Here is a 22,363-nt window from a genome sequence, read left to right on the forward strand (position 1 = left end):
CATAACATGTTGGCACATAATACTTGATTGTGTTGGAGGAAATCTCGTCTAACATCACTGTTAAGAATGACAACGACGAAGAAGATGTGTTTTTGGTTAGTTTTGGACCTCGTTGACAGATGCTTCTCATCTTCAAGTGACCATTTTTTTAAAAGTCGAGTAACTTTGTATAGGTGTGTAGGAATGGTCTTTATTTATAGTCGTTATCTCAATCAAATGACCCTGTCAGAATGTTTTGACAGGCCTATTAGATAGTTTACAGTTAATCCTCTGGTTCAAGATGCTCGTCGTTTTTAGATAAGAAATGTCAGTGTAGTCATAAAATCAGATGGATATATCGCAGCTGGAGCAACGCCTAGCCGGAACAGAATGAAATATTATTTTCCAAAAGTTACCTAGCTATTTTAAAATCTTAAGTTATTTGTTTTTGTATCTTACATCAATAAACTATTTTTTTAATTTTTCCAACACACTAAAAGACTAAACGACCATTAAATGGGTTTGATGACTTGCTGTAAAGAAAATCACAAGATTTACCCAAACTATTTTTACACATTTTGCACACTTATCTAAGCACAAATCAGCACCGTCATTGTACAAACTACTTCCGCTTAGTCTACGATTCAATTTCTTTGGTTTTCATTCTTCTACGGAAGAGGGCTTACAATTTGTCTCTTAAAGTTCATAGTTCCTTTAAGCTTGTAAGGGTTGGCTTGACAATATAAAAGGTAGAAATGTACGATTTTAGTGTAATCGAATTATTAAAGACTAGAGTTACTCATAGTTTTAAGAAAAGTAGAAAGAATTGATGTTAAGACATAGATCTAAAAAAGACAAGACTTGATTGTGATCTAGCTATAATTCTTACTTAAATAATGGTGTTTAGATTGCGATAGAGACCATTGCAGTACAGTATTCTGTAGACTGTAGACGATTTAAGATACATTGGGAAGGTTAGTTGAGAAATACATGCAATAGAAAAAGTAAACCACGATAGACGATGTCATGTTTACGTTTTTTACAGCTTTAAGTCATAAGTGTGTGACCGACCGATTACAGGTGATCGAAATATGAATCAGAAAACAGTTACCCTAGATCTAGAAGCTTAAAGCTAAATTTTCAAAGCGTAGATTAACATTTTATAAAGTAGAAAATAGTTTTAAATTAGGATGACGTGACTGTGTAATTGAAAAGGTCAACAGTTAAGATATTTTTTTTTAAAGTGGTAATTGCTTCTTTAATTTTCATTTTGAAGAAACGTATTTGCTTTTTATTGTGTGTTGTATCGGACAGGGGCTACATTTGATGGGCGTCACTAGGGTGCTAGTCACAACAAAATATCTGCTGCTTATGATTGTTGATACAACGTTTTCACGTGAGTTGTTTTTTGTTTTGTACACGTGTGGAGTGAGTTAAAGCGGACTGCTGGTCAGTGTTTCTTCCAGACTTATTTCTCCGGGACGGCACTTGAAATTTTCAGAGGGGGGTGTGGACTAAAATTTCCGGGGGGGGGGGGGGGGGTTCTGCTCCACGGAAGAGATGCCTGGAAGAAACTCTGCTGCTGGTTGTAGACGAGGTACCAACGGATGGGTCTATATTTCTTTACTCTCTGTCAGCTTCACACCCCTCACGTTAGTCAAAAGTATTTTTAATCTGCTGCAATCACCTCCTCCCTTTGTCTGTCACCACTAGTCCCTCCCATCCCAACTTCCTTCTCACATCTACCCCCTCCCATATCTCTTTCTCTAGCACTGACCCTTCCCGCCCCCTTCTCCCTCTTACCTCATGCCCTTAACTCCCCACCCTCTCTCTTACCTCATGCCCTACCATCCCACCCTCTTACCTCATGCCCCCATCCCACCCTCTCTGTCATCACTAGTCCCCCCCATCCCTCCCTCTCTCTTACCTCATGCTCCTACCATCCCACCCTCTCTCTTACCTCATTCTCCTACCATCCCACCCTCTCTCTTACCTCATTCTCCTACCATCCCACCCTCACTCTTACCTCATGCTCCTACCATCCCACCCTCTCTCTTACCTCATTCTCCTACCATCCCACCCTCACTCTTACCTCATGCTCCTACCATCCCACCCTCACTCTTACCTCATGCTCCTACCATCCCATCCTCTGTCTTATTTCTTGCACCCCCACCCTTCCAAACCACCCTCTCTGTCATCACTAGTTCCCCCCCCCCCCCAATCCCAACCTCTCTCTTACCTCTACCCTTCCCTCCCTCTCTAGCACGAACCCCTTCACTCTCACTTCATACCCCTCCCATCCCAACCTCCCTCTATGGCACTAACCTTTCCCTCCCCCTCCCTCTTACCTCTACCCCTCCTATCCCTCCCTCTCACCCCATACCCCTCCCATCCCTCCCAGAATGCCCCGAGGGCTGGTTTGGCAACAAGTGTGAGTACCAGTGCCACTGCCAGGACCAGAATTGTGACGCCAGTGGCGCGTGTCCTGTAGGTGCTAAATGTGCCAGGTCCTACTTCGGATTCGCTTGTCAATATTGTGAGTAGTGCGTGTAGCCTGTGTCAGTACTGTGGGTACTATCAGTGTGTATTTGTTAGTACTAATGTACGATGTGTTTGTCAGAGGCGTAGCGGGGGGGACATATGTCCCCGGGCGCCGAGCTTAGGGGGCGCCAAAATGGATTGGAAAAACAAATTGAAAGTTTGAGTGGGGGTGCAAATCGAAAGTTTGAGAGGGGGGGGGGGGGAGGGGTGGAAATCAAAAGTTTGAGGAGGGGGGTGCAAATCAAAAGTTTGAGGGGTGCAAATCGAAAGTTTGTCCCCGGGCGCGGGAAGGGTCGCTACGCCTCTGGTGTTTGTACTTATCAGTGCTGTCAGTACTAAGGTACAATGTGTTTGTACTTATCAGTGCTGTCAGTACTAAGGTACAATGTGTTTGTACTTATCAGTGCTGTCAGTAGTATGTGTTGTTTTAACCAAAACAATACAAACAAAAAAAATGTATTTGGAGCTGAGGGCGGGGTAGAAATGTGTGTAGTTCCGACTTTTTCTGATGCTTTATGACGACAGAGGGTGGGGTTCGGGGTTCGATGATGATTAGTGACAATAGACCGTGGGGCTCGGGGTTCGGGTTATACCAGTCCAGTCTGAGAACCCTGTGCACTGTCGACTCCAATATCAAAATACTATATGATCATGTATTAAAACTGCTTTAAAAACACCCCTGTCCTAATAATGCCTTATCCTACCGTAATCTCAGAGGAAATAAAAGGTCCTTTTAACAAAGCAATCAGACGTGTTGTTGCAAGAAATCATATAGGCAGCGATTTCACCTACCTTATCCATTTAGACGTTTGTACTTTACACTCGTTACCTCCCTTGCAGAGAACTGAATAGGTACTCTTCTGATCAGCTCATGCAATGAAACTACTACATTCTCCTACCATCTTAAGTAAGGATGTCCTTTCTGAATTTACGGTACATAGGGAAGGAGAGAGTACACCAGTTTGGGAATATGGAGGGATGAAGTCGTCAATTCTATGCCCAGTCGTCTATTCTTTCCCTAGTACGTGTCAGGTACCCAACAGAGCTCGGTGAACGTAGGGACGTTCTACTAGCCCGAGACTTCTGGGTTACCAGACGTAAGCACTACCGCTCTGCCACGTCGTTCCTTATCCACTATGTGCAGATAATAAAATGGCACTGTTACCAGACTCACAGATAGCACATCTAAGCTATTACCTCCCTTGGGTACACGTGAAAGGGCCAATACATTTTTATAGACAACATATTTACCTCCCTTGTGTACAACGTGAAAGGGCCATTACATTTTTTATAGACAACATATTTACCTCCCTTGTGTACAACGTGAAAGGGCCAATACATTTTTATAGACAACTTATTTACCTCCCTTTTGTACACTGTACACAACATATTGACCTCCCTTGTGTACACCGTGAAAGGGCCATTACCCCCTACACAGACAACAAATTACCTCCCTCCCAGATAACATAATGGACCAACGGACCGCCGACTACTTGCTAGACGATGACGACACGACTTGCTCCAAGGCCGAGATTACAGCAGCGACTAATGACGACAAAACAGATCAAATCTTCACTTTCGCCTGGATCGTTCTGTCAAAAAAAGGTACGGTCAGTAACGGAATCAGTGCTTTCATAAGTAAATATTACGGTCTTAACGAATCAGTGTTTTCATAGGTAAACATTACGGTGGTAGGGTAAAACACAGAAGCAGTTTTCACCCCCCCCCCCCTCCTCCCTCCCATCCCCATTGTTACAAAAGGTCAGACAGCCTATCCCCCCCCCCCCCCCCCACTACCTTAAAATGACGTCCCTTTCAAAAAGTTTTTTTTTTTATTTAAACAGGAATGTCTAAATAAAATACCTACAGTGCTCGGCAAGCTTTTTAACATATTAAAGAATTTTAATTACAATTTACACAAACATTCTTTGAAAATCGCGAAAGGACGATCAAAACCCAGTTTCTACCATTACATTTGTAAACACATGTGTTTTTGTCAAACCTTCTCACCACCCATCGCTCTCTTCCCTTCGCCACAAATTTCGTCGCAAAATGCTCTCTCCTAAACTAGACAAAATAATGTCGATTTACGTCTCGTATCATTAAGATTACACAACATTGAATAGGTTTTCTCATTGTTTTCAGCGGCCATCCGGGACCTCAAGTTCTCATTTTTAAACGCCGACCGCCGGTCAGTCGTCTGCTCCGGCTGGGTGTTCACTGACGTCACCAGCAAGATTGTGGAGCTACGATGTACCAACAACATCTTGTTCACGAAGTTCAAGGTCACAACCAAAAGCGCAGTCGAGGTCTGCGGCTTGTACATCGGCAGAGGTGGGAAATTGGTTTATTTGTAGAGGTGGGACATTGGTTTATTTGTAGAGGTAGAATTTAGTTTATTGGTAGAGGTGGGAACTTGGTTTATTTGTATAGGTAGAATTTGGTTTATTGGTAGAGGTGGGAAATTGGTTTATTGATAGAGGTGGGAAATTAGTTTAATGGTAGAGGTTGGAAAATGGTTTATTGGTAGAGGTTGGAAAATGGTTTATTGGTAGAGGTGGAAAATTGGTTTATGGTAGAGGTGGGAAATTGGTTTATTGGAGAGGTGGGAAATTGGTTTATTGGTAGAGGTTGGAAAATGGTTTATTGGTAGAGGTTGGAAAATGGTTTATTGGTAGAGGTGGAAAATTGGTTTATGGTAGAGGTGGGAAATTGGTTTATTGGTAGAGGTGGGACATTGGTTTATTTGTAGAGGTAGAATTTGGTTTATTGGTAGAGGTGGGAAATTGGTTTATTGGTAGAGGTGGGAAATTGGTTTATTGGTAGAGGTGGGAAATTGGTTTATTGGAGAGGTGGGAAATTGGTTTATTGGTAGAGGTTGGAAAATGGTTTATTGGTAGAGGTTGGAAAATGGTTTATTGGTAGAGTCGGAAAATTGATTTATGGTAGAGGTGGAAAATTGGTTTATGGTAAAGGTGGGAAATTGAATATTTGATAGTGTGCCGTACACGTAAGATGTAAAGTGGAGAATGCGAGGAGACGCATGAAGCCAAACCTAAAAGGTGGAGGGGTGTGTGAAATAAAGGGAAGGACATTTTTTAAAAGCTTATTTGTATCAAAGTTCCTGAATTACACATGCTTGAATTAATAGGAATAATCGCATATACGTCTTAATAATTTGATTTAACCATATTCCACTTCGATTGCACGCAGCACTGAACGTCAAAGTGTAGTAAAATAGAATCTATTACAATATTTTTCTTTATGTTTGCACAATACTCAAACAATATTCACACAATATTCACACAATATTCACACAATATTCACACAGTATTCACACAATATTTAAACAATATTCACACAATATTCACACAATATTCACACAATATTCACACAATATTCGCACTATATTCACACAATATTCACACAATATTCACACACTAAGCACACAATATTCACACAATATTCACACAATAAGCACACAATATTCACACAATATTCACACAATATTCACATAATATTCACACAATATTCTGTTGGACAGTTGGGATATGGGAAAGTTATGTTAGCTGGCGTAAAGTGAAACATTTGTGTTTGATGCATGTATAAAGTATGTAGATTAAGAAAATATATAAACATAACAATAACCTTTATTTTTGTAATAGTTATTCACACTATCATCATTATCCCACTCATTATCAACACAAGCATCAATGTTCCTTTCATCATCCAAAACACCCTCACCAAAACGAGGGCCATTTCCTAGGTAGGTCCGTAGCCCTGAAGCAAGTGACGTCAAGCAGTGACCTCCAGCACGCGGACGTCAGGGCAGACACGGTGGTCGACGGGCACCGGTACGAATCCCCTGGGACGGGCACCAAATGCTTCGGCACGGTATCCAGGGGGCTTCGGGCGTATTTGGGCTTGATTCTGGAAAAGCCCATACTGGTCTTCTCTGTTGACATCTACACGAGACAAGGCGAGCTACGTGTTTTGTTTTTCTTTTTTATTTTCTCGTATACGAAGTATAGAGAAGTATTGTAATCGTGCAAAAAAAATGAAATCGAGATTTTTTAAAAAATCTCGACGTTGTACACTTCCCTGAGTCGGAAAAAATAGTTTTATAAATGTTATTTATAATACGTACCTAACCCTTATGATTTGACGATAGAGAATTTTAATAGGACGACATATAGGATTATAAATTCAATAGAACACCATATTCTTCAAACGAAAGCTTGCAATTTTTTAGCGCAATTTCCATTCTGGAGAATTGCGTTTATTAACTCGTCATTTCTGGGAATGGATGGATGGATGGATGAATGTGTGTCCGGGCTTTAAGTCGTATCTCCTCCTCAACGAAGGAATATCGATGACTAGTTCCAAAAGCAATTATGTTAAGCAAGTTACGAGAATGAGCATAGGCCATAAAAATTCCGGGTTTCTTTCATGTATTTCCCGTAAAAGCCAAAAAACCTCGAAAAAATGCAGTTTTTGGCCCATATCTCGGCAACCAGACCACTTAGCGACTTGAAACATGTACCAATCGATTCCTGCCATAATTTAGAACAGTATTGCCGAAGAAAGTTTTCAAAAATATCCTCTCGTTCGGTCACAAATTTTAAAATTACATAAACACCTACAAACCGATCGCTCTTCAAGCTTGAACGCACCCAATCATTATACGTCAGAGCTATTTTTAGATAACATAAGGAAATTGCGCATAAATGTCACTAGACTTTTTTAATTAACTTGTTTTAAAAATGTACATGCGGTTAGCACATAGCAAAACTTAACTCATATTGTAATTAATTAGATACTATGTGATATGACTTTATTCTATATTTTCTTTCATGCTCGGAAATTATTTTATTTGTTTACGTGAAAAAAGAAAAAGCATAAAATTTAATCCTCAACAAAATTGTATCTTTACTATATCCTTACTTTAGTTCCTTATTTTAGCTCCTTACTCTAGCTGCTTCCTTTATCTTCTTATTTTAACTCCTTACATTAGCTCCTTACTTTAGCTCTTTACTTTAGCTCCTAACTTTAGCCAATTATAAATTCACGATTAAAATCAGTTAGTCATGCAAAACTAAGGGAGATGACTCTACTTTCTTCTAACATAAATTACATATCACCATTAGAAGAAACAAGGGGGAGTTACTCTTTTAGTATTTACTGCAGAATAGAAATATGTCTGCCAAAGTTTGTCGAAGTCAACACCGTACGTCTACGTTTTGATCTAGTCACTGTTTTATAATTGTGCCCTTCCCAACAGCAAATAGCCAGGATAAGCTGTCAATGTTTTATAATTGTGCCATTCCCAACAGCAAATAGTCAGGATATGTTGTCAGTGTTTTATAATTGTGCCATTTCCAACAGCAAATAGTCAGGATATGTTGTCAGTGTTTTATAATTGTGCCATTTCCAACAGCATATAGTTAGGATAAGTTGTCAATGTTTTATAATTGTGCCATTCCCAACAGCAAATAGCCAGGATAAGATTGCCGTCAAACTAATTGACACTTCCGGTTTTGAAAAGGAAGCGCTACAGCCCGGAAGGTCAAGAACGTCTGGAGTGTTTGAGTACAAACTGAGCTCCCCTGAGCTGGCTATGGGAGTTAAGATAACTTCCGTTGGGAGAAAAGAGTTTAGTGTGTGTGAGGTGGAGGTTTACGGAGGTTAGTCGATGGTCAGTTGTTTTTCGTCAGGGGGTTACCAGTGGATAATCAGTGGATTGTAAGTGGATGGTTAGTTTTTTGTCTTGTCAGGGGGTGGTCTGTGATTTGTCAGTATTTTGTCAATAATTGGTCAGTGGTTTGTCAAGACACTTTACTGAAATGTTGACCTTTTAATTTTACTGCACGTATTCACACGACGTAGAATTTGTAGCTGAACAAAAAGCGGCCGCTATTTAGGTCAGGGGTTAAAGTTTAACTCATCTAATGTCAATGTCGCTGCCTTAGTTCATTAGATGGGTGATGATCAAACCATGATAAGCAACGAGTACAATCAAACGATCCCCTGTTGAGCATTGGCGTGTCTAGACGGAAAACAAAATGTAGGCGTCGGCCCCTAAAGGAAACAGAGATGCTGTTTTGTAATTGTTTCCTGATTGACACTGTTGCCAGATTGTGCTGCCGGTCAGTTCGGGCTGGACTGTAAACATTCGTGTGAGCAATGTCACAGTCAGCTGTGTGAGATGACTGGAATTTGTCTGTCTTGTGAGGAGAAGCAAGGCTTCACGTCGTGTCGCAAAGGTGAGTCATCTCATAGACTAGGTTAGCCATCTCACAAGGTGGGTCATCTCATTGACAAGGTGGGTCATCTCATAGACAAGGTGGGTCATCTCATTGACAAGGTTAGCCATCTCACAAGGTGAGTAATCTTATAGACAAGGTGAGTCATCTCTTAGTCAAAGTGAGTCATCTCTTAGTCAAACTTGGTCATCTCTTAGACAAGGTGGGTCATCTCATAAAGTGGGTCATCTCATAGACCAGGTGAGATCTCTCGAGGTGCGTCATCTCATAGACAAGGTGGGTCATCTCATAGACAAGGTGAGTCATCTCATAGACAACGTGGGTCATCTCATAGACAAGGTGAGTCATCTCATAGACAACGTGGGTCATCTCATAGACAAGGTGGGTCATCTCATAGACAAGGTGAGTCATCTCATAGACAAGGTGAGTCATATCATAGACAAGGTGGGTCATCTCACAAGGTGAGTCATCTCATAGACAAGGTGGGTCATCTCATAGACAAGGTGAGTCATCTCATAGACAAGGTGGGTCATCTCATAGACAAGGTGGGTCATCTCATAGACAAGGTGAGTCATCTCATAGACAAGGTGGGTCATCTCACAAGGTGAGTCATCTCATAGACAAGGTGGGTCATCTCATAGACAAGGTGAGTCATCTCATAGACAAGGTGGGTCATCTCACAAGGTGAGTCATCTCATAGACAAGGTGGGTCATCTCATAGACAAGGTGGGTCATCTCATAAGGTGAGTCATCTCATAGACAAGGTGGGTCATCTCTTAGACAAGGTGAGTCATCTCATAGACAAGGTGGGTCATCTCATAGACAAGGTGGGTCATCTCATAGACAAGGTGAGTCATCTCATAGACAAGGTGGGTCATCTCACAAGGTGAGTCATCTCATAGACAAGGTGGGTCATCTCATAGACAAGGTGAGTCATCTCTTAGACAAGGTGGGTCATCTCTTAGACAAGGTGAGTCATCTCATAGACAAGGTGAGTCATCTCATAGACAAGGTGGGTCATCTCTTAGACAAGGTGGGTCATCTCTTAGACAAGGTGAGTCATCTCATAGACAAGGTGAGTCATCTCATAGACATGGTGGGTCATCTCACAAGGTGAGTCATCTCATAGACAAGGTGGGTCATCTCATAGACAAGGTGGGTCATCTCACAAGGTGAGTCATCTCATAGACAAGGTGGGTCATCTCATAGACAAGGTGAGTCATCTCATAGACAAGGTGGGTCATCTCATAGACAAGGTGGGTCATCTCATAGACAAGGTGAGTCATCTCATAGACAAGGTGGGTCATCTCACAAGGTGAGTCATCTCATAGACAAGGTGGGTCATCTCATAGACAAGGTGAGTCATCTCTTAGACAAGGTGGGTCATCTCTTAGACAAGGTGAGTCATCTCATAGACAAGGTGGGTCATCTCTTAGACAAGGTGGGTCATCTCTTAGACAAGGTGAGTCATCTCATAGACAAGGTGAGTCATCTCATAGACAAGGTGGGTCATCTCACAAGGTGAGTCATCTCATAGACAAGGTGCGTCATCTCATAGACAAGGTGAGTCATGGCATTGGAAAGGTGACTTATCAAATGACATCACCTTGACTAAGTGGGTCATTACCTGGATAAGGTGAGTCATCAACTGGACACACAATCGACATTTAAAACAAGTAATCCCTACTAGATTTAAAACGGCTAAGATAATTAATGAACAGAAATGACACAATAAAATGTTCGTTTTATTTATTTTTTAGAACAAATTAAAATATACAATTGATGTAATCCAAAGGACTAAGCAAATTTCAACAATATAAGTTAATTATCGACATTGTGGACTATTTCGACTCAGTATAGAAAAAGTTCTATGGTATGGTAAAGATAAAAAAACTGACCAAAAAAAAACAATGCAAAAGTCATGTGTATTGACCACTTTGATTCTTGACCACACAGTGTGCGGGAAGTGTGCGGGGAATAAACAGTGTGATGAGGACACAGCGGTGTGTGTAGACGGCTGTCTACACGGCTACAGGGGTGACCGGTGTAATATGTGTAAGTGTAATGGGTTAGGTGCTGGTGTAATGTGTGTAATATGTGTAAGTGTAATGGGTAAAGTGCTGGTGTAATGGGTGTAATATGTGTTCGTGTAATGGGCGAGGTGCTGGTGTAATGGGTGTAATATGTGTACGTGTAATGGGTGATATGCAGGTGTAACGGGTGTAAGTGTAATGGGTGATATGCGTGTGTAATGGGTGTAAGTGTAATGGGTGAGGTGCTGGTGTAATGTGTGTAATATGTGAACGTGTAATGGGTGATATGCAGGTGTAGCGGGTGTAAGTGTAATGGGTGAGGTGCTGGTGTAATGTGTGTAATATGTGTAAGTGTAATGGGTGATATGCAGGTGTAATGGGTGTAAGTGGTGTTCGTGTAATGGGTGAGTGCAGGTGTAATAGATGTAGGTATTGTGTATATAATTCATTGTGTCCATAATACATTGTGTTGAATGAATAATTCATGTAAGTGTTTGATGTATAATTATTGTAGGTGGGTAACGGTTGTTGCGTGCAATCTGTATTATTCTATGTAATTGGTATAAGGAAAATTCTGTATAATGGATTAAGTGATTATGTGTGTAAAAAATTTCATTCTTTAGTTAAAGCGATGGACGCTATTTTGGTCGAAGTGCGTATTTGTATTTGTCATTTTAGCCTATGTGTTTCAGTGAATGTGTCTTTGATAACATGTATACTCAACGTCGATAATATCAGGGTCTGGGAGGCGTAGCGAGGGGAAAGCGGATGGGGTAATCCAGAGTTTCCTCAAAACACAAAACCAAAACCCTAACCCTAACCCTAACCCTAGCCCTAGCTCTAGCACTAATTCTAACCCTAACCCTAACCCTAACCTTAGCCCTAACCCTAACCCTAACCCTAACCCTAACCCTAACCCTAACCCTAGCCCTAGCTCTAGCACTAATTTTAACCCTAACCCTAACCCTAACCTTAGCCCTAACCCTGTCCGGGGGGGGGGGGGTAATGTCCTACTGGGCGGGGGTAAATGACAGGGGTAATTCACAGGGGGGGGATTACTCCTGAGGTAATGTCGTGGAGGGAAATGTCCGGGGGTTTCTGACAGGGGGGAGTAATGCCCTGTTCCCGGAGTAATTACCCCCCGCCCAGTAGGACATCCCCCCCAAATGGACATAGCTTAAGGTACAGCTAGGGTTAGGGCAAGGGCTAAGGCTAGGGCTAGGGTTAGGTTTAGGGCTAGGGTTAGTGTTATGGTCGGGGTTAGGGTTCGGGTTAGGATCAGGGCTAGGATTAGGGTTATAGTTATAGTTTACCCTATTTACCCTAGGTTCATATTTCTGTCCGCAGTGTGTGACCCCTGCCCTAACAACTCTAACGCCAAGCTCACATTTCTGTCCGCAGTATGTGATCCCTGCCCTAACAACTCTGACCCCAGGTTCATATTTTTGTCTGCAGTGTGTGACCCCTGCCCTAACAACTCTAACCCCAGGCTGACCCCTGCCCTAACAACTCTAACCCCAAGCTCACATTTCTGTCCGCAGTGTGTGACCCCTGCCCTAACAACTCTAACGCCAAGCTCACATTTCTGTCCGCAGTATGTGATCCCTGCCCTAACAACTCTGACCCCAGGTTCATATTTTTGTCTGCAGTGTGTGACCCCTGCCCTAACAACTCTAACCCCAGGCTGACCCCTGCCCTAACAACTCTAACCCCAAGCTCACATTTCTGTCCGCAGTGTGTGACCCCTGCCCTAACAACTCTAACGTCAAGCTCACATTTCTGTCCGCAGTATGTGATCCCTGCCCTAACAACTCTGACCCCAGGTTCATATTTTTGTCTGCAGTGTGTGACCCCTGCCCTAACAACTCTAACCCCAGGCTGACCCCTGCCCTAACAACTCTAACCCCAAGCTCACATTTCTGTCCGCAGTGTGTGACCCCTGCCCTAACAACTCTAACGCCAAGCTCACATTTCTGTCCGCAGTATGTGATCCCTGCCCTAACAACTCTGACCCCAGGTTCATATTTTTGTCTGCAGTGTGTGACCCCTGCCCTAACAACTCTAACCCCAGGCTGACCCCTGCCCTAACAACTCTAACCCCAAGCTCACATTTCTGTCCGCAGTGTGTGACCCCTGCCCTAACAACTCTAACGCCAAGCTCACATTTCTGTCCGCAGTATGTGATCCCTGCCCTAACAACTCTAACCCCAGGCTGACCCCTGCCCTAACAACTCTAACCCCAAGCTCACATTTCTGTCCGCAGTGTGTGACCCCTGCCCTAACAACTCTAACCCCAAGCTCACATTTCTGTCCGCAGTGTGTGACCCCTGCCCTAACAACTCTAACCCAGGCTCACATTTATCTCCGCAGTGTGTGACCCCTGCCCTAACAACTCTACATGTGACAGGTACACAGGTGCCTGTGATCAGTGCCCCAAGGGATTTTTTGGCGACGATTGTCAAAAACGTGAGTCGAATCAATCAGAAGTTTTTCATTGAACACTATAGGGGCCATGTTTAGCTTTATGTTTAGGATTATATCAATATTTTAAGAAGAAAAAAGTTTCTTTTTATTTACGATAATTTATTTTAAGAGGGTATTAAGATTGCTTTCTATTTAGGATTATATACTTACTTTAAGAGGAAAGTATATTTATATTTTGGATTATATCGATTTGATAAAAGTGAAAACGCTTAAAATTTAGAATTGTTATGATATTTTAAAACATAAAAATTGATATATATTTAGGATTATATCGATATAAATTAAGGGCAAATATTCTTTATATTTACGATAATTTCGATATTTTAAGATAGAAAAAAATATCTTTATATTTTAAATTATATCGATATTTTAAATGAGAAAAATCGACTTCCATTTTGGATTATAAAGATATTATAAGAGGGAAATATTGCTTAATATTGAAGATTATATCGCTTTCCAAACTGGAAAAAAATTGCTTTAAAATTAGTATTTATTGATATTTTAAAAAGATGGAAAATATATCTTGACTAGATAAATGGCCCGTTGAGGAAGGGTACAACGGGCGCTAGGCTGATAGTGCTGTCTCTTTTCTCTAAACTAAAACCAACCCACCCCCCCACACACCACCCCCACCCCCACCCCCCCCGACCCCCAGACACCACCCCCACCCCCCACCACACACCACCCCCACCCCCACACACCATCCCCACCCCCCAACCCAACCCCACCCCCCCCCAGACACCACCCCCACCCCCCACCACACACCACCCCCACCCCCACACACCATCCCCACCCCCCAACCCAACCCCACCCCCCCACACACACCACCCCCTCCACACACCGCCCCCCCACCCCCACCCCCCACCCCTCCAACCCCCCCCCCCTCCACCGCCCCCCCCCCCAAAAAAACCATGTCTACCGTCCCATTCAACGAAATATAATTATATACTTTTTCCAGTGTCCGCCCCCTCCCAGAAAATTCTACCCCCGCCCCCGAAAATTTCAAGTACCCCCACCCCTCTCCGGGGAGGAAAAAGTCTGAAAGAAACACTGAAACCAACCCACCCCCCCACACACCACCCCCACCCCGACACACCATCCCCACCCCCCACCCCCACCCCCCACACACACCACCCCCTCCACACACCGCCCCCCCACCCCCACCCCCACCCCCCACCCCTCCAACCCCCCCTCCACCGCCCCCCCCCCCAAAAAAAAACCATGTCTACCGTCCCATTCAACGAAATATAATTATATACTTTTTCCAGTGTCCGCCCCCTCCCAGAAAATTCTACCCCCGCCCCCGAAAATTTCAAGTACCCCCACCCCTCTCCGGGGAGGAAAAAGTCTGAAAGAAACACTGAAACCAACCCACCCCCCACACACCACCCCCACCCCGACACACCATCCCCACCCCCCACCCCCACCCCCCACACACACCACCCCCTCCACACACCGCCCCCCCACCCCCACCCCCACCCCCCACCCCTCCAACCCCCCCTCCACCGCCCCCCCCCCCCAAAAAAAAACCATGTCTACCGTCCCATTCAACGAAATATAATTATATACTTTTTCCAGTGTCCGCCCCCTCCCAGAAAATTCTACCCCCGCCCCCGAAAATTTCAAGTACCCCCACCCCTCTCCGGGGAGGAAAAAGTCTGAAAGAAACACTGAAACCAACCCACACACCACACACCACCCCCCCCACCCCCACACACCACCCCAACCCCCCCCCCCCCACACCCCCCCACACCCACCCCTCCACCCCAACCCCCCCCCCATAAAAAAAAAACATGTCTACCGTCCCATTGCAAGAAAACCACTTTTTAGATTAGACACATTAATTAGGCGGTAATTTTATTATAGAGTATCGATGAGGAAATTTCTTTTGAGTTGTGGAGGGGGGGGGGGGGGCTCAGACGTTCTTACGCGGGGGGTGGGGCTTCGCCCCTACCCGAAGAAATGTATGCAAGAAACTCTTCACGCAAACCATTTAGATTAGACAACATTTCCTTTTTTCAATGTTTACGCGATAATCAATGACGTCATTTTACTGTGTGCACTTTCCGCCTTGAGATTATGTTCTACTCTACGCTAAATGTGTCGACGTCATATTTCGTTTTTCGAATTACTGTGCATGTTTTTATTTTGCTTGTGTTTTCTCTAGAGCGTTCTTGTCAGACAAAGCGTTCTTGTCAGATAGACAGACAGACAGCGAAACTATTAGTATTAACTAGATAAATGGCCCGTTGAGGAAGGGTACAACGGGCGCTAGGCTGATAGTGCTGTCTCTTTTCTCTAAACTAAAACCAACCCACCCCCCACACACCACCCCCACCCCACCCCCCACCCCCACACACCACCCCCACCCCCCACCACACACCACCCCCACCCCAACCCCTCACCCCCACCCCCACCCCCCACCACACACCACCCCCACCCCAACCCCTCACCCCCCACCCCCCAAAAAAAAACATGTCTACCGTCCCATTCAACGAAATATAATTATATACTTTTTCCAGTGTCCGCCCCCTCCCAGAAAATTCTACCCCCGCCCCCGAAAATTTCAAGTACCCCCACCCCTCTCCGGGGAGGAAAAAGTCTGAAAGAAACACTGAAACCAACCCACCCCCCCCCACACACCACCCCCCACCCCCCCCCACACACACCACCCCCCACCCCCCCCCCCCCCCACACACACACCACCCCCCACCCCCACACCACCCCCCACCCCCCACCCCCCCCCACACACACCACCCCTCCACCACCCCCCACCCCCAAAAAAAACATGTCTACCGTCCCATTCAACGAAATATAATTATATACTTTTTCCAGTGTCCGCCCCCTCCCACCCCGCCCCCGAAAATTTTCAAGTACCCCCACCCCTCTCCGGGGAGGAAAAAGTCTGAAAGAAACACTGAAACCAACCCACCCCCCCCCCACACACCACCCCCCACCCCCCCCCCCCCACACACCCCCCCACCCCCCCCCCCCACCACACACAACACCCCCCACCCCCCACACACACACCACCCCCCACCCCCACCCCTCCACCACCCCCCACCCCCAAAAAAAACATGTCTACCGTCCCATTCAACGAAATATAATTATATACTTTTTCCAGTGTCCGCCCCCCTCCCAGAAAATTCTACCCCCGCCCCCGAAAATTTCAAGTACCCCCACCCCTCTCGGGGGAGGAAAAAGTCTGAAAGAAACACTGAAACCAACCCACACACCACACACCACCCCCACCCCCACCCCCACACACCACCCCCACCCCCACCCCCACACACCACCCCAACCCCCCCACCCCCCCCCACACCCCACCCCTCCACACCCCCCCACCCCCCCCCCCAAAAAAAAAACATGTCTACCGTCCCATTGCAAGAAAAACCACTTTTTAGATTAGACACATTAATTAGGCGGTAATTTTATTATAGAGTATCGATGAGGAAATTTCTTTTGAGTTGTGGAGGGGGGGGGGGGCTCAGACGTTTCTTACGCGGGGGGTGGGGCTTCGCCCCTACCCGAAGAATTGTATGCAAGAAACTCTTCACGCAAACCATTTAGATTAGAACAACATTTCCTTTTTTTCAATGTTTACGCGATAATCAATGACGTCATATTACTGTGTGCACTCTCTGGTTTGAGATTATGTTCTACTCTACGCTAAATGTGTCGACGTCATATTTCGTTTTTCGAATTACTGTGCATGTTTTTATTTTGCTTGTGTTTTCTCTAGAGCGTTCTTGTCAGACAGAGCGTTCTTGACAGACAGCGAAACTATTATTATAGACGAGAAAAATGGCCCCGTTGAGGAAGGGTACAACGGGCGCTAGGCTGATAGTGCTGTCTCTTTTCTCTAAACTAAACCAACACCCCCCCCACACACACACCACCCCCACCCCCCACACCACACCCCCACCCCCCCACACACCCCCCCACACACACCACCCCCTCCACACTACCGCCCCCCACCCCCACCCCCCACCCCTGCACCCCCCCCCCCTCCACCTCCCCCCCCCCCAAAAAAAACATGTCTACCGTCCCATTCAACGAAATATAATTATATACTTTTTCCAGTGTCCGCCCCCTCCCAGAAAATTCTACCCCCGCCCCCGAAAATTTCAAGTAACCCCACCCCTCTCCGGGGAGGAAAAAGTCTGAAAGAAACACTGAAACCAACCCCCCCCCCCACACACCCACCCCCCCCACCCCCCACACCCCCCCACACCCCCCACACCCCCCCACCCCCCCCACCCCCCCCACCCCTCCACCCCCCCACCCCCCCCCCCCACCCCTCCCCCCCCACCCCTCCCCCCCCCCACCCCTCCCCCCCCACCCCCCACACCCCCCCCCCCTCCCTCCAACACCCCACCCCTCCACCCCTCCACCCCCCCCCCACCCCTCCACCCCCCCCCCCCCCAAAAAAAAAAACATGTCTACCGTCCCATTGCAAGAAAACCACTTTTTAGATTAGACACATTAATTAGGCGGTAATTTTATTATAGAGTATCAATAAAGAAATTTCTTTTGAGTTAGGGAGGGGGGGGGTGGGCTCAGACGTTCTTACACGGGGGTGGGGCTTCGCCCCTACCCAAAGAATTCTATGAAAGAAACTCGTTCACGCAAACCACTTAGATTAGATAAAATTTGCTTTTTTCAATGTTTACGCGATAATCAATGACGTCATATTACTGTGTGCACTCTCTGGTTTGAGATTATGTTCTACTCTACGCTAAATGTGTCGACGTCATATTTCGTTTTTCGAATTACTGTGCATGTTTTTAAATTGCTTGTGTTTTCTCTAGAGCGTTCTTGTCAGACAGAGCGTTCTTGTCAGACAGAGCGTTCTTGTCAGATAGACAGACAGCGAAACTATTATTATAGACGAGAAAAATGGCCCGTTGAGGAAGGATACACCGGGCGCTAGCTTGATAGTGCTGTCTCTTTTCTCTAAACTAAAACCAACCCACCCCCCCACACACACACCACCCCCACCCCACCCCACACACCACCCCCCACCCCCACCCCCCACCCCCCACACACACCACCCCCTCCACACACCGCCCCCCCCCCACACACACCACCCCCCCACCCCTCCACCCCCCCCCCCCCCCCCCAAAAAAAAACATGCCTACCGTCCCATTCAACGAAATATAATTATATACTTTTTCCAGTGTCCGCCCCTTCCCCGAAAATTCTACCCCCGCCCCCGAAAATTTCAAGTACCCCCACCCCTCTCTGGGGAGGAAAAAGTCTAAACTAAAACCACCCCACCCCCCACACACACCACCCCCCCACCCCCCCCCCCCACCCCCCCCCCCCCCCCCCAAAAAAAAACATGTCTACCGTCCCATTCAACGAAATATAATTATATACTTTTTCCAGTGTCCGCCCCCTCCCCGAGGGGGGGGGCTCAGACGTTCTTACGCGGGGGGTGGGGCTTCGCCCCTACCCGAAGAATTGTATGCAAGAAACTCTTCACGCAAACCATTAAGATTAGACAACATTTCCTTTTTATTCAATGTTAACGCGAAAATCAATGACGTCATATAACTTTGAGCACTCTCTGGGTTTGAGATTATTTTCTACTCTGTGCGCTAAATGTGTCGACGTCATATTTCGTTTTTCGAATTACTGTGCATGTTTTTAAATTGCTTGTGTTTTCTCTAGAGCGTTCTTGTCAGACAGAGCGTTCTTGTCAGATACACAGACAGCGAAACTATTAGTATTACGAGAAAAATGGCCCGTTGAGGAAGGATACACCGGGCGCTAGCTTGATAGTGCTGTCTCTTTTCTCTAAACTAAAACCAACCCACCCCCCCCCCACACACACACCACCCCCACCCCACCCCACCCCACACACCACCCCCCACCCCCACCCCCCACCCCCCACACACACCACCCCCTCCACACACCGCCCCCCCCCACACACACCACCCCCCCCACCCCTCCACCCCCCCCCAAAAAAAAACATGCCTACCGTCCCATTCAACGAAATATAATTATATACTTTTTCCAGTGTCCGCCCCTTCCCCGAAAATTCTACCCCCGCCCCCGAAAATTTCAAGTACCCCACCCCTCTCTGGGGAGGAAAAAGTCTAAACTAAAACCACCCCACCCCCCACACACACCACCCCCCACCCCCCACACACACCACCCCCCCACCCCCCCCCACCCCCCCCCCCCCCAAAAAAAAACATGTCTACCGTCCCATTCAACGAAATATAATTATATACTTTTTCCAGTGTCCGCCCCCTCCCCGAGGGGGGGGGGGGGCTCAGACGTTCTTACGCGGGGGGTGGGGCTTCGCCCCTACCCGAAGAATTGTATGCAAGAAACTCTTCACGCAAACCATTAAGATTAGACAACATTTCCTTTTTATTCAATGTTAACGCGAAAATCAATGACGTCATATAACTTTGAGCACTCTCTGGGTTTGAGATTATTTTCTACTCTGTGCGCTAAATGTGTCGACGTCATATTTCGTTTTTCGAATTACTGTGCATGTTTTTAAATTGCTTGTGTTTTCTCTAGAGCGTTCTTGTCAGACAGAGCGTTCTTGTCAGATACACAGACAGCGAAACTATTAGTATTAATAGATAATATCCCTGTACAGTAAGACGCTATAAATAAAACACAACTCTTTTAAGCAGCGTTTAATATTTTAAACAATCACTCCTTTTATTAACACAGTAACAAAAGTATAAAAATTTCCTGTCGTGTGACGTCATTGACAGACTACCTCGTGGTTACGTCATGATGTTGTTTACGTTTCTTTCAGCGTGTACAAACTGTGCAGGTGACGGTTCGTGTATGAAAGAGGATGGGTATTGTGTTGACGGCTGTAAAAACTTATTCATGGGCGACTTTTGTCAACAAAGTAAGAATTTTACAGGAATTGTGACTTATACTTAACGTTTTAAAATTTAACATTATGTTCTATAGCAAAGATATTCAGAGGAATTGTTACTTTTACATTTTAATTAATATTTATATAAACTATTAAATTTGTAACAAAGATATTGGTGGAATTATTAATTTTACTTTAATTTTCAAATTAACATCATTATAATCCAATCTATTAAACTTGTAGCAAAGATATTCCGAGATTTTTTTACTTTTACTTAACTTTTTATTTAACAGTATAAAAAATTTAAATTTGTAACAAAAATATTAAAAGAATTATTACTTTAATTAAGTCGTCATTAATAATAATTGATGAAATTTGTAACAAAATTAAGATTTTTAAAGGATTTTTTACTTTTACTTTCATTTTAAACCGCATTAGTTATAATCTAAAACATTTGTAGCAAAAGTAAGATAGCATTCGGATCATTACCTTTACTTTACTTCTTAAATATAAAGTAGTGGCATCAATAATCAAACTAAGACGGCAATGTTTTACCTACAGAAATATTTAAACTATGAAGTGGTTGTTTTTAAAATGAATACGTTATTTTAATTGTTCCGATATAAAGTCATTTTTACTAAAAAGTGAAAATGTATTACTTTTGATTACTTTATGTTACTTTATTCCAATCTTACCTGGATGAGATGGACAACTTTTGATTACTTTATGTTACCTTTATTCCAATCTTACCTGGATGAGATGGACAACTTTTGATTACTTTATGTTACCTTTATTCCAATCTTACCTGGATGAGATGGACAACTTTTGATTACTTTATGTTACCTTTATTCCAATCTTACCTGGATGACATGGACAACTTTTGATTACTTTATGTTACCTTTATTCCAATCTCACCTGGATGACGTTGACAACCTTTAGCCTGCCCCAACTGCCGGGTATCATGTGACAGGGAGACAGGCTACTGTGCTGGGGAGTGCAGGGAGGGGTACTGGTCGATATCATGTGATGAGGGTGAGTAGTCTGGTCGATATCATGTGATGAGGGTGAGTAGTCTGGTCGATATCATGTGATGAGGGTGAGTAGTCTGGTCGATATCATGTGATGAGGGTGAGTAGTCTGGTCGATATCATGTGATGAGGGTGAGTAGTCTGGTACTGGTCGATATCATGTGATGAGGGTGAGTAGTCTGGTCGATATCATGTGATGAGGGTGAGTAGTCTGGAACTGGTCGATATCATGTGATGAGGGTGAGTAGTCTGGTACTGGTCGATATCATGTGATGAGGTTGAGTAGTCTGGTCGATATCACGTGATGAGGGTGAGTAGTCTGGTCGATATCATGTGATGAGGGTGAGTAGTCTGGTACTGGTTGATATCATGTGATGAGGGTGAGTAGTCTGGTACTGTTCTGGTCGATATCATGTGATGAGGGTGAGTAGTCTGGTACTGGTCGATATCATGTGATGAGGGTGAGTAGTCTGGTACTGGTCGATATCATGTGATGAGGGTGAGTAGTCATCACTGGTCGATATAATGTGATGAGGGTGAGTAGTCTAGGTCTAGTTTGTGTGTTTATTCAGTTTCTTTTAGGCATTTTGCATTGCCCCCTCCCGTTTTCCGAGCAAGGCCAAATCAACCGCAACAACTCCGGGCAAAATAGGAAAATAGAAAAAAATTGTATAGAAATTATAAACTTTATCCCGTGTCCGTACACTTTGGAAATGCTAAGTGTGCCCCCCCCCACCCCAGAGCCCATGGTTTATTTATAGACAGGTACGGGGTGATGTATTGCCAGGGTTATTTATAGACGAGGACCCTGGGTTATATGTTGCTAGGGACAACAGGTTATATATAGACAGGCACCTGATGATGTATAGTCAGGGGCCACCGGTTATTTATAGACGAGGACCCTGGGTTATATGTTGCTAGAGACAACAGGTTATATATAGACAGGGGATCGGGGTAATTTAAAACTATAGGACCGGAGTAGTTTATTGTCAGAGTCTTTGCCCATTTGATGTCTGCCCATGGTTTTAAGAGTGATCAATGGTGTTGCCTATTGACAGAATGTGTTGATGTTTATTGAAATAAGTTGTCGTTTATTAACACAATTTGTTTTTTTATGATACTTGTTTCAGACTAAATGTGCTTTTGGCTATTTGCACACTTGGTGTGGTGGTTTTAGTT

General features: G+C 44.7%; 1 protein-coding gene across 1 annotated transcript; it reads left to right on the forward strand.

Moving 5' to 3' along the window:
• Window positions 1-645: 645 nt before the first annotated feature.
• Window positions 646-22,319, forward strand: LOC131939889 (uncharacterized). The gene is made up of 13 exons (XM_059298419.1): window positions 646-728; window positions 1,294-1,375; window positions 2,381-2,515; window positions 3,982-4,125; window positions 4,666-4,854; window positions 6,287-6,499; window positions 8,010-8,204; window positions 8,655-8,783; window positions 10,740-10,838; window positions 13,187-13,282; window positions 20,088-20,186; window positions 21,096-21,188; window positions 22,315-22,319. Exons 2-13 carry the CDS (start codon window positions 1,306-1,308, stop codon window positions 22,317-22,319), a joined length of 1,467 nt encoding a protein of 488 aa, XP_059154402.1. The 5' UTR covers window positions 646-728; window positions 1,294-1,305.
• Window positions 22,320-22,363: the final 44 nt, after the last annotated feature.

Source organism: Physella acuta, unplaced genomic scaffold (genome assembly GCF_028476545.2).
Source record: "Physella acuta isolate Inbredline_101_S28 unplaced genomic scaffold, ASM2847654v3 ptg000299l, whole genome shotgun sequence".
In the NCBI taxonomy this organism is placed as follows: Eukaryota; Metazoa; Mollusca; class Gastropoda; family Physidae; genus Physella; species Physella acuta.